This window comes from Chiloscyllium punctatum, chromosome 18 (genome assembly GCF_047496795.1).
Source record: "Chiloscyllium punctatum isolate Juve2018m chromosome 18, sChiPun1.3, whole genome shotgun sequence".
NCBI lineage: Eukaryota > Metazoa > Chordata > Chondrichthyes > Orectolobiformes > Hemiscylliidae > Chiloscyllium > Chiloscyllium punctatum.
Genome location: NC_092756.1, coordinates 96,997,166 through 97,010,044, shown reverse-complemented (window position 1 = coordinate 97,010,044; position 12,879 = coordinate 96,997,166). Strand labels below are relative to the sequence as shown.

The 12,879-nt window shown below is 45.7% G+C and overlaps 1 protein-coding gene across 1 annotated transcript in view; it reads right to left on the bottom strand.

The window, feature by feature from the left end:
• Nucleotides 1–12,252, bottom strand: part of LOC140489382 (ras-related protein R-Ras2-like) — a 41,180-nt gene extending 28,928 nt beyond the window's left edge. Inside the window, exon 1 of the mRNA XM_072588882.1 lies at nucleotides 12,045–12,252. Within this exon, the coding sequence (XP_072444983.1) occupies nucleotides 12,045–12,143 (99 nt within the window). The 5' untranslated portion in view covers nucleotides 12,144–12,252. The remainder of the gene's footprint in view (nucleotides 1–12,044) is intronic.
• Between the last annotated feature and the right edge of the window lie 627 nt (nucleotides 12,253–12,879).

Sequence of the window (12,879 nt, the reverse complement as noted above, 5' to 3'; positions counted from 1 at the left end):
GCAAAGTGCTGTGGATGGCACCAGAAGTCTACAGAGGGATATAGACAGGTAAGGCGAGTGGGCAAAAACAAGACAGATAGAATATAACGTGGGCAAACATAAGGTTATGCACTTTTGACAGGAGGAATAGAGGAGATGAATATTATTTAAAATAAAGAAAGGCTACAGAAGGAGGATTTGGAACTCTTGAGCATGATTCACAAAAAGTTCACACCCCATTCAGTGGAAAAACAAATGGAACGATGGTCTTTATTTCAAAGGGAAGAGAGTATAAAAATAGAGAGGCTTTGCTAAAAGTATAAAACCACTTGCTAAATCACACCTAGAATATTGGATAAGGGGACCAAAACTGCTCTCAATGAAAGATACACTGACATTTGGAGGTGGCCCAGGGAAAAGTTCACTAGGTTGATCCTGGGTATGGAAGGAATGTCTTATGAAGAGAGGTCGAGTAGGTTATCTTTGAACTCATTGGAGTTTAGAAGAATGAGAGGAATCCTTATTGAAACATACAGGATTCTAGGGGATTTGGCAGGATAGACGCAACGGTCGTTTGCCCAAGTGAGAGACACTAGGACCAAAGGCATCATCTCAGATGAAGTTTGGACAAAAAACCGAGGAGGAATTTTTTCTGAGGTTCGTAAATTTATGGAATTCTTTTCCGACTATGGCTGTTGAGGCTTACTTACAGTGTGGAAACAGGCCCTTCAGCCCAACAAGTCCACAACGACCCTCCTAAGAGCAACCCACCCAATTATATTCAAGGCTGAGATAGATTTTTAATCAATAAGAGAATCAAGGATTATGGATAAAAAGCACAGGAAGGTGGAGCTGAGGTATATCAGATCAGTCATGATCTCATTCAAGGATGGGCTGAATGGTCCATAAGAGGTAGGAGCCCATCTAGTGAATCTTTGCTGTTCTGCCTCAACGTAAAGGTCTTCTGCTTCAGCAAGGGAGAACTGAACTGAACGTAGTCCCTGGTGTGGTCTCACCAAAACCCAACGGAACCATAACAAGACTTCTTCACAGTACTGGAAAACTACGGTGGGGTCATCTACCCAACTGGAGAGCTTGAGGCTGACACTGGGCATCAGAAATGGATAACGTCCTTGCACCAAACCCCTTCACTATCGAAGAGCAGAAATACACAAAAGAACAACATGCTCTGAAAGAGCATTGGAAATAGATTTATTTGTAACTTTCAAAAGGGAATTGAACAAACACTGTAAAGAGGAAATGGATACAATTTCAAACAGCTTTCCCAATGGTCCAGCACAGGCACAAGGCCAAATGGCCTCCCCCTGTACTGTGTCTTTCGTCAGGCATTCATTGAGGCACTTGTGGGGAAATGGCCTGTATATATTAAAACTGCAACTTTCCATATATTTCACATACCACAAGTGGGGAATGTTAGATTCACAGAAATCTCTAACTGAAAATGGGAAAAAAATTTCAACAAACAGCACCTGAGAAAAACCTTTGAGAAGGGGAAGGATATAAAAGAGACCCAAGGGACAGCTTTTACACGTAGAGGGTGGTGTCTGAATGGAACGAGCTGCCAGAGGAAGTGGTGGAGGCTGGTACAATTACAACTTTTGAAAGGCATCTGAGGTACATGTAGTTTTAGAGTCATAGAGATGTACAGCACGGAAATAGACCTTTCAGTCCAACTCGTCCATACCGACCAGATATCCCAACCCAATCTACTCCCACATGTCAGCATCCGGCCCATATCCCCCCAAACCCTTTCCTATTCACATACAACATTTGAAAGGCACCTGGATGGGTAATTGTACCAGCCTCCACCACTTCCTCTGGCAGCTCACTCCATACACGCACCACCCTCTGCGTGAAAAAGTTGACCCTTAGGTCTCTTTCCCCTCTAATCCTAAACCTTCTATAACGCGATAGTTGCGTCCTTATACAACCCCGTGTTATGGAAAATCGCACATTAGAAATAGTCCTTAAAGTGCTGGTGATGTAATCGTGTTACAGCCAACACATATTTTTAAAGTTTGTGCTTTAGAAACAATGTCCCCAGTTCAGCAATCGTGACCAGTGTATGAATAGGAAGGGTTTAGAAGGATAGGGACCAAATGCTGGCAAAAGGGACTAGATTAATTTAGGATATGTGGTCGGCATGGACGAGTTGGACTGAAGAGTCTGTTTCTGTACTGTACATCTCTATGACTCTACAGAGTGACAAACAATGATGCGTGCCTTCTAGTCAAAATGGGTTGAGAACATTCATTGATTGGAATCGCTGGGGGCGGGGGTGGGGGCGAGAGGAAAAAAAAAGTGATGATGAGTGGACTCACTCATAACTCCAGAGTGGCCATGACAAGACACTAACTGCTGACCCAGACCTTTGTCACTCCTTTTTACCAGAACATATGTTCCCCATCTCAAAGAATTAATGAGTGCCCAGTACCAAGAGGGGCTACATAAAAACCTCTAGATGGATTACAGGAGAAAATAGTAGTAGGGATTACAGATAGGTACATCCACTGGAGAAGCTGCCAATGAAAAACTGAAAAAAAAAAAGAGATTTTTTGGGTAAGAACTAGGAGCAGGAGCAGGCCATTCAGCCCCTCAAGCCTGCTACCCCATTCCACAGATTCACAACCTTTTGGGAGAAGTAATTCCACCTCATTTGCCACTATTTGTTGTGAAACTGACTTCTGTTCCAGATAGCCCCACAGAAGGAAACATCCTCTCTGCATCTCCTGTGACAATTCGCTTTAGCATCTTATCGACCTCAATTAGATTTTCTCTTGTTCTTCTGAACACTAATGGCGTCCTAAATTGCTCAATCTTTCCTCATATGACAAGCCCCTCCCCTCTGGATCTAATCTAGTGACTGTTTTGAAATACCTCCAATGTAATTACATTGAAGGAAGGGAACCAAAACTGCACGCAGTACCCCAGGCATGGTCTCACCAATGGATAAAAGTGAGGACTGCAGGTGCTGGAGGTCAGAGTTGAGAGTGTGGTGCTAGAAAATCATTCCTTCCTGATGAAGAGCTCTTGCTTGAAACATCCAATCTCCTGCGCCTCGGATACAGCCTGACCTGCTGTGCTTTTCCAGCACCACACTCTCGACTGTGGTCTCACCAATGCCTTGTACAGTTCCTCTATTTGTGCTCTTTTCCTTTATCAACAAATGCCAAAATTTCTGTGTTCAAATTCACCAAAGGACTAGGCAGATCATTGCGTGCTCTGCTCGGAGGTAGGTTAGTGACTTTTGGCTGCTGTTATTTCGTCCCCGGCTGATGTTTGGGACAGTTCTTTCCCTCACAGATGGCTCTGTCACTATCTTCAACTCTCAGGGACTTGGGGACATCACAGCTGGAAATGGAATTGAACTTGTCAACATTATTCTGAATGAAATGCTAGCCATTTAGCCAACTGTAAATACCTGGTCTAACAGCAAATTCCCACAGAAGCTAGAATCTGTACAAAAACAAAAAAGAAAATTGCTGAAAATCACAGCAGGTCAGGTGACATCTGTAGAGACAGAGCAAGCTAACATTTTGAGTGTAGATGACTCTCCAGCAGAGGAGATTGGAGCCACCTGAACTCTATGCGTTAGCTTACTCTGTCTCTATGGACGTCATTAAAATCACATAGCATCAGGCTACATGGCTGTTGCCTGACCCACTGTGATTTCCAGCCTTTTTTTTTGGTTTTCAATGTAAATACCTGACCCTCATTTGAGTGTAAATGGAGTTCCCCATGACCAAAGGCTCAATGGCCAGAGAGTACGGACTTTAAAAAAAAAATAACCAGGAGGTGTGCAATTGAGGAAATACAATTTTATATAAATAGATGGTTAGGACCTGCCCGGAGGTACAAATTCAACCTTAAAATTCAAATAGGATAAATATTTTTAAAAAGGAAAAATGTTGCAGAGAAGGGTTTTCAAAAGCACTGCAGATTCTAATAAAGGGGCACTGCCCTTCCCTGGTGTCTTGTCCCTTAGCCTAGAAGCCCATGTCATGCTTGTAGCATCCATGCATCTCACTGTCTCTATGGAGGGACGACACTAAAAGGCTGGACTGAGACTCAAAACCATCTCCTTCCAACTTAGGCGGGATTGCTTCAATGAGTCAAAGCTCACTCTCACCAGGAGAACTCCACATACCTCCAATTAACCACAGACCCAACATAAATGCAAGGAGTAGGAGGAGGCCATTCAGCCCCTCAAGTCTGTTCTACTATTCAATAAAATTATCGCTGATCCCATTACAGCCTTAACTTCATTTTCCAACCTACACCAACCCCCCCCGCATCCCTCAAGTCCTTCGTAACTCAAAAATCTGTTCAGCTCAAATGATTCCATCTCCACTGCTGTCAATGGTAGAATATTCTGGATATTCATGACCCTCCAAAAAGAGGGTCATGCTTATTGATTGAATCTGTAATCACATCGACCTGGACCCAATATACCGACCACTGCAGCGGACAGCTGGAACTGACAACCGAAAGCTGCAGATGCAAACCACTACAAATGCAGGAGGAAAGATCACAGAAGCGCTTCACAGGAGGCTCCCAAGCACTGAGGATGTCACCTAGACAGGGGACGAAACGTCTGCAACACAAATTCCCAGCTCAGCGAACAGAACCACAACAACGAGCACCCAAGCTACAAATCTTCTCACAGACTTTGATACATCACTTCGTCTGTCAAACCCCACTCAAACCTTACACTCTATAAAAGTACACTTCTCACTCAAATGCTCATAAATTTAGGTCAGAATGTTCCTCAAGTCTCTCATTCAAGATTCTGGATTAGTGGTGCTGGAAGAGCACAGCAGTTCAGGCAGCATCCAAGTAGCTTCGAAATCGACGTTTCAGGCAAAAGCCCTTCATCAGGAAAGAGTTGACACAGAGATTCTGGATGTATGAATCAATCCCAAAGTCCACAACCCTACCTTCCAATCAATGGTTTTTCACACTCCAGTTCATAAACACATCGTAAAAGTGTAACATTCACAAACTTCCAGGTTTTCAGAAATATATATTAAATAAAAAGGCCCATATTTGTGGAAACTATTTCTTCTTTCATACACGGGATTCATAACACTGGGAACTAATGAAACCCGTTCACAAGCAGGCATCCTGAGAGACACAGACACTGAGAAATCAAACAGTTGCCCTGCAAACAACTTCAATATGGGAGCTTCCCTAAAGATTGACCCTAAACAATTGACCATGTCTCACTGCAGTATAACCTGTCACTTTCCAATCTAAGCGCTCTGGAGCGCAGTCAGTTCCTAAACCTCGAGTGGAGATTAGCATGAGGCAATGATGCCCATTTAACAAGCCAGCACAGGCGTAATGAGCTGAGTGACCGCTTTCCACACCATTAAACCTCCATCACCTGGACAGCAATAACACCCCCCCCCCACCCTTGCATGGACAGTCACAACCGAGACAGCGAGAGCCAATTCCCACATTCAGTAAACAGATGCTCAACATTCAGGAATCTCCCAACGATTAATATTCCCAAGGGCAGGAATGGGCTTCCAAACAAAGAGATACACAAGCAGACTGTCTGCGTCATTCTCATCAAATACTTCAAGTTGACACATAAGAAGAGATGAGAGAGAGGGTGAGAGAGAAGAGGTGAGTGAGAAAAAAAGTGAATGAGAGAGCACGAGTGAGTGAGTGACTGAGAAACTTTGGCCACCAGTGTTTGAAGTCTCCATTCTGACTAACTATTTATTTACATCATACATCTAAAAATAAAGCTCATCTCAGGCTCACAGTGAGAGAGATAAACAGCTCAGTCAAAAGGCCCCACAATTTATCGCAACCTCCCGACTGGGAGAATTCTGCTGACTTTACGCACACCCGCCCACTTCCCAAACAAGGAAACAAAAGGGGAATCATTTTCAAAATACAGGAAATAGTTGAATTCTCCCATCACTGGGCACAGCGTTACAGGCTGATACACTTAGTGGGTCTGAAGTATGGACAGCTGCAAATATAGGAAGGTAACAGCTTCATTGGGTTACAGGCCCAACTGGGTATCAGAGGAAGTGAGTGTTGAACTCTGGTCAAGTAGAGACCCGTGAGGAGTGGTACCAAACCGTTCTGAACTACAGTCACTATCCGCTACAGCTGCACCTTCAGACAGCGAGAACAAAGGTCACCAAGATCCCAGATTAAAACTGCATTTAAAACAAAAACAAAATCAGAGCACAAAGAGTCGGCTCAACCCAAGATGACATCTCTTACCAGAGGGACATTCCCCCATTGCAGCCCCTGCGATTAACTGTCAGGATGTGGGCAACATTGACAAGACTGGCATTAATCACACATCCCTAACTGCCCTGCGAAACATTGATCTTCCACCAAACATTCGTTCCAATTCTTAAAAATGTGTCGCTGGAAAAGCGCAGCAGGTCAGGCAGCATCAAAGGAGCAGGAGAATCAATGTTTTGGGCATAAGTCCTTCTTCAGGAATGAGGAGCGTGTGCCAAGCAGGCTAAGATAAAAAGGTAGGGAGGAGGGGCGTTGGGAATGCGATAGGTGGAAGGAGGTTAATGTGAGGGTGATAGGCCGGAGAGGGGGTGGGGGCGGAGAGGTCGGGAGAAAGATTGCAGGTCAAGAAGACGGTGCTGAGTCTGAGGGTTGGGACTGAGAAAAGGTGGGGGAGAGGAATGAGGAAACTGGAGAAATCTGCATTTATCCCTTGTGGTTGGAGGGTTCCTAGGTGGAAGATGAGGCGCTCTTCCTCCAGGCATCGTGTTGCCATGGTCTGGCGATAGAGGGGGCCAAGGACCTGCGTGTCCTTGGCGGAGTGGGAGGGGGAGTTAAAGTGTTCAGCCACGGGGCGGTTGGGTTGGTTGGTGCGGGTGTCCCAGAGGTGTTCTCTGAAACGTTCAGCAAGTCGGCGGCCTTTCTCCCCAATGTATAGGAGGACACATCGGGTGCAGCGGATGCAGTAAATGATGTGTGTGGAGGTGCAGGTGAATTTCTGATGGATATTGAAGGATCCCTTGGGGCCTTGGAGGAAGTGAGGGGGGAGGTGTGGGCACAAGTTTTGCATTTTTTGCAGTTGCAGGGGAAGGTGCCGGGAGTGGAGGTTGGGTTGGTGGGGGGTGTGGATCTGAAAAGGGAGTCACGGAGGAAGTGGTCTTTCCGGAACACTGATAGGGGAGGGGAGGGAAATATATGATCCGTCATTTCCGCCACCTCCAAACGGACCCCACCACCAAGGATATATTTCCTTGAGACTACTCGGCCCTCTGGATTAATAATACACCAGTGACCCAGGTTCAAATCCCATCACAACAGATAGTGGAATTTGAATTCAATTAAAATAAATCTGGAGTTAAGAGTCTATCGATGATTCTACTACTGTTCTCAATCGTTGGAAACCCCATTGGCTTCACTACTGTTCTACAGGGAAGGAAACTGTCGTCCTTACTTGGTCTGGCCTACATATGAACTCCAGACCTACAGCAATGGGGTTGACTCTTAACTGCCCTCTGGGCAATTAGGGATAGGCAGCGATGCCCTCATCTTGTGAATGCATAAAGAGAAGGGTTAACATGGATCAAGTCTGCTTCATTTCTCAGCCGCTGGTTCGCAGACTGACGTTACTCCTGGACTGAATGCATTCTTAAACTTTCAACTTGTTGCAAAATCCATCCATGTGCTTAAGCCTCTCTATCATTGTGATCCCTCCTAGTCAGGCAATCCTGTTGATACTTTGGGTGCTGCAGTTGCTTAGCGACCCAGGTTCGATTCCACCCTCTGGGCGACTCTCTGTGTGGATTTTGCATAATCGCCCCGTGTCTGTGTGGGTTTCCTCCGGCTGCTCCTGTTTCCTCCCACAGTCCAAAGATGTGCTGGTTGGGGTGGATTGGCCACATTAAATTCCCCATAGTGTCCAGGGATGTGCAGGCTGGTGGGAGGGGAGCGAAAGTAATCTGTGGGATTAGACCTCCGAGGTGTTTGTGTCAAGAGTTCACAGGACAGGACAACCAACCTGAGCTTCAGACAACCCCAAATATAGAAGTGTTTACAAAAATAAAAGAGAGAAATTGCTGGAGAAAGTCAGTCTGCAGAGAGAGAAACAGTTAATTTTCCAGTTTGGTATGACTTTCCTTCATTCCTACAGAACTGAGTCGGCAGACAAGTCATACCAAACTCAACACGGACCCTGTTTTCTTTCTGTCTCCACACGTGCTGCCAGATTTGCCAAGTTTCTCCAACACACTCTCTGTTTATTGCAGATTTCCAGCATCTGCAGTATTTGCTTTCACCACAATGCTTCAGCTGTTCTTTGCCTGGTCCCTAGCTGATCTTCTCCTGTCTCTTCAGGTGGGATTTGAACATGGGTTACTGGTGCATTATTAATCCAGAAGGCCGAGCAGTATCAAGATAAAACCATTAGGCCATTAACTCCATCATCTTTGGGGAAGGCATCTCCAGCCCCAATTGTTGTTGTACAACATTAGTAGGGAGAGCGCCTTGGGGAGAGGGGTATGTGGTGGGGGTGGGAAAAGGAGGGGAAGAAAGAGAGAAAGGGAGGGTGGTGCTGGGAATGGGGGGGGGAGGGGAGGGGGAAGCAGCAGTGCCAAATCCTGCTATCACTATTTTTCAGTTAATAAAAAAAAAATCACACAACATCAGATTATAGTCCAACTGGTTTATTTGGAAGCACTAGCTTTCAGAGTGCTGCTCTTTTATCACATAGATGTGGAGCAGGATCACAAGACACAATTTATAGCAAAAGTTTATCATTCCAGTTGCATGACACGGATCTTTTGCTGTAAATTCTGCATTTTATGATCCTGCTCCACAGCTACCTGATGAAGGAGCAGTGCTCCGAAAGCTAGTGCTTCCAAATAAACCTGTTGGACTACAACCTATAATTTTTAAACTTTGCACACCCCAGTCTGACACTGGCTCCTCCACACCATAGCTACCATTTTTCAGATAATCACTTCAAATGACTGGTCTGTAACATCTCAGACCGTCATGCCCAGAGCTGTAGAGATTAAAAGTGCCTGTTGTATTGTACCAGACGAGCCTGCACTGAGTTCGAGAGCAGTACCACCATTTCCCTGAGCAACCTGTTCTACCACGGAACAGCTCCCGGTGACCATCTGCTCCCTGTTCCAAGCTCTCGGTTTGTTTGGCAATTACCAGCGAATCCCCACCCAAGCCTGACCTCCGAACCCAGTCCCTGGAATTTTACCAACTGTGACGGGATTTAGGCCGAGATCCTGAATGGGTCAAGGGTCGCAGCAAGGCTGACCCCACTCTGTGTGTGTGTGTGTGTGTGTACACACACATTATCATTCAAAAACAAACAACAAAAAAAAAAGCCACGCAGCAAAAACAGGAAATGTGCAGCGGTTCTGAAAGTGAGGCAAGGGCTGGCCGGGCGGAGACAGTCCCCTCAGAGAGATTCTCAGTTTTCAAGAGGTTTTCTGCAACTTGAACTGGAGATAATCACCGCTTCAGAAACACGAAAACAAGGGGGAAAGAGAGAGAGAAAAACAAAAAAAAAACTTCACATCCCTGGCTCCCCACCCAAAGAATGTGAAACCTGCCGGTTCTCGCTTTAATTGCTCCACAACATCCTGTGTTGCCAGACGTCATAACAGATCACTTCGTCTGCCCTGGTCTCACCTACATTCCTGCCCTCAGTTCCATGGATAACAGAGCTCGTGTATTAGTTGGGAGACAGTGAAATCAAACTAGAAGTAAAAAAAACACCCACCACCAGGTTATAGTGCAAAGGGTTTACTCGGAAGGGGAGAAAGTGAGGACTGCAGATGCTGGAGATCAGAGCTGAAAATGTGTTGCTGGAAAAGCACTGCTCCTTCATCAGGTAGATGTGGAACAGGATCATGAGACACAGAATTTATAGCAAAAGATGATCATTTCAGTTGCACTATGATCATTTGCAGTAAATTCTGTCTCATGATCCTGTTCCACAACTACCTGATGAAGGAGCAGCGATCCAAAAGCTAGTGCATCCAAATCAACCTTTTTGCACTACAACCTGGTGTTGTGAGATTTTAAATTTTGCCCACCCCAGTCCAACACCTCATCAAACTAGAATTGATTTAGCAGCCCCTCAGGCAACAACAACTTGCATTTATTTAGCACCTCCAGTTGAGAAAAATAAAACGTTGGGGAGGGAAGTGTTTCAATCAAACAAAATTTGACATCTTACCAGACTCGAGGTCAGGACAGATGACCAAAAGCTCTGAAGGAGGAACACCGGACTCAAAACGTTAACTCTGCTTTCTCTCTCCACAGACATGCCAGGCCTGCTGAGTTTCTCCAGCACTCTCTGGTTTTGTTTCAGATTTCCTGTGCTTGGTTTGGTGACCAAAAGCTCAGTCAGGTCATAGGGAGGTTTTGAAGGGAAGAGACAGAGAGGAGAGAGAGAGAGACAGACAGACAGACAGAGACAGAGAGAGAGGTTGTGCAAGAGAGCTGAAGGTGGTGCTTCCCACACCTCTACCCATCCTCAAGCTATTTCTAAGCATAGCTGCTACCCTGAAAGACAGGGGGGGGGGGGGGGAAGAGCTGCTGTTAGAGTGGGATCAAATCTATTGTAACTCAGATCGATCTCCATGGCTTACATTGAGATCAGCGAGCAGCAACAGCCCCACACACTTGGCAGTCTCGACCCCCATTACTTTGAGAAACCCTGGCTTAAAATAAAATCACAATTTCAGAAACATAGAAGACAGGAATAGGCCATTCAGCCCCCTCAAGCCTGCTAACCCACTCAGCATGGTCACTGCTGACCATCGAGCTCAATACCCTAATCCTGTCCTCTCCCTTAATCCCTTTAGTCACAAGTGCTATATCTATCTTCCTGCTGAAATCACATTACAGTTTGGCCTCAACTGCTTTCTGTGGGAGAGAATTCCCCAGGCTCCCCACTCTCTGGGTGAAGACATTCCTCCTCATCACAGTCCCAAATGGTTTGCTTCTTATCCTCAGGTTCTGAACTCCCTAGTCATCAGGAACACCCTTCCTGTGTTTACCCGGTCTACTCCTGGTAGAATTTTCTAGGTTTTGATGAGACCCTCCACCACCATCCCCACCTCAATCCTTCTCAACGCCAGTGAATAGAATCCTAACTGACTCTCTCTCTCTCTCTCTCTCCTGAACAGTCAGTCCTGCTACCCTCAAGAATCAACTTGATAAACCTTTGTTGTACTCCCTCTATAGCAAGAACATTCTTCCTGAGTTAAGGACAACAAAGTTGCACACAATATTACAAACCGATGAAGAAAATAAAACAGGAATCCACAAGAGACCAGAACTGGAGGGACACAGGAGAGCGATAAAGTTGAAAAAGGTTACAGAGACAGTTTTACATCTCCAACTCTGAGCCACTGAATGCCAGCTGGAATATGACGGTCCACCACCCAGTCAAATCCCCACACAACATCAGGCAACCCTCACTGCAACAGTTTGAGTTAAATTACCAAATATACCTCTTTCTTTAATAAAAAAAACAAGTTTGCACAGGGCATCCAGAAAGTAGAGAACAACATTGTCAAACGCACACAGAACAATTCAAACCACCAACCTCACTAAATCATCCTCCTGCTCCTTCACAAACCAATCTGACCACAGTTAAAATAATTTTTTTAAAAAGTCACTTTGTCACCCTGAATCAGAGAACGAATCCTAAATTAAAGATCAAAACTCACCTCCCACTTGCAGAGGGCCAAAAAATAATTGGGTTTATTTTGCTGGTTTTAAAAACCCTCAGAGCCCACAAGAGGAGCTGGAACCCTTCAGAGAGAAAATTTAAATCCCCATCCCAGATAGTCAAGATCATTGACTTTATCAGTAATAAGCTGAATTATATCGATTTGTTTGTTTTTAAGAAAGTGAGTCTGGACTAGATGAGGCATGACACTGTAGATCAGGAGTACTCAGAACACGGGCGGGTCTCTTTCCTCCGGCGCTAGTGAACTTATGTGAAAGTTTTCTAAAAAGTTTGTCCAAACTTTCTGTCTGCGCTCGGCGCGGCGCCCAGTTACCTGGATGAACTGAATAGTGAGAGCACTCTTGCCGACCCCACCGCCTCCCACTACGACCAGCTTGTATTTTTCCTGAGGACTGCTGTCTTTACCGCTCATCCTGCCGGCTGCTACAGCGAGAACTGCAAATGAGGAACCGAGCAAGCGAGCCGGCTGCTAACACTGGGGCTGGACTCAGCCTCGAATTCCGGCGTCCTCCCCTGACTAATCGCTGTTAATCTAGGCACATCCTAGCCTATGAATATTAATTGGGTTTTAGCTCCAGTCACTTCCCTTATTTGGTGAGCTTCTCAGTGACAAGGCCAAAAGGTTCTTTCTGGGTCCTAAAGAACCCAACTGTAGCTAAACCAGAAACCAAAACAGTGGGAGACTCACCCAGACTTCAAACTTTAGCTTGCTCTCTCTGTCTCGAATTCAGGAACAAAGGAGGGGAACACGCCCCCCCTCTACATCAAAGGAGCTGTGGTTGAGGTCCTCAAATTCCTCAAGGAGTGATGATAGCCTACAACCTGTCCTGGACTTCCCACATAGAGGTGACTGTCAGGAAGGCACAACAACGCCTCTTCTTCCTCAAGAGGCTCAGAAAATTCAACATGTCCATTAGGACCCTCACCAACTTCCACAGATGCACCGTTGAGAGCATACTGCCTGGGTGTATCACGGCTTAATACAGCAACTGCTCTGCCCAGAAACTACAGAAGGTGGTGTGCCCAGCCCAGGACCATCACAGAAGCCAACCTCCCATCCATGGACTCCATTTACACTTCTCGCTACTGTGGAAAGGCAACCAACGTCATCAAAGACCCCTCCCACCCCAGTAATGATCTCCTACAAC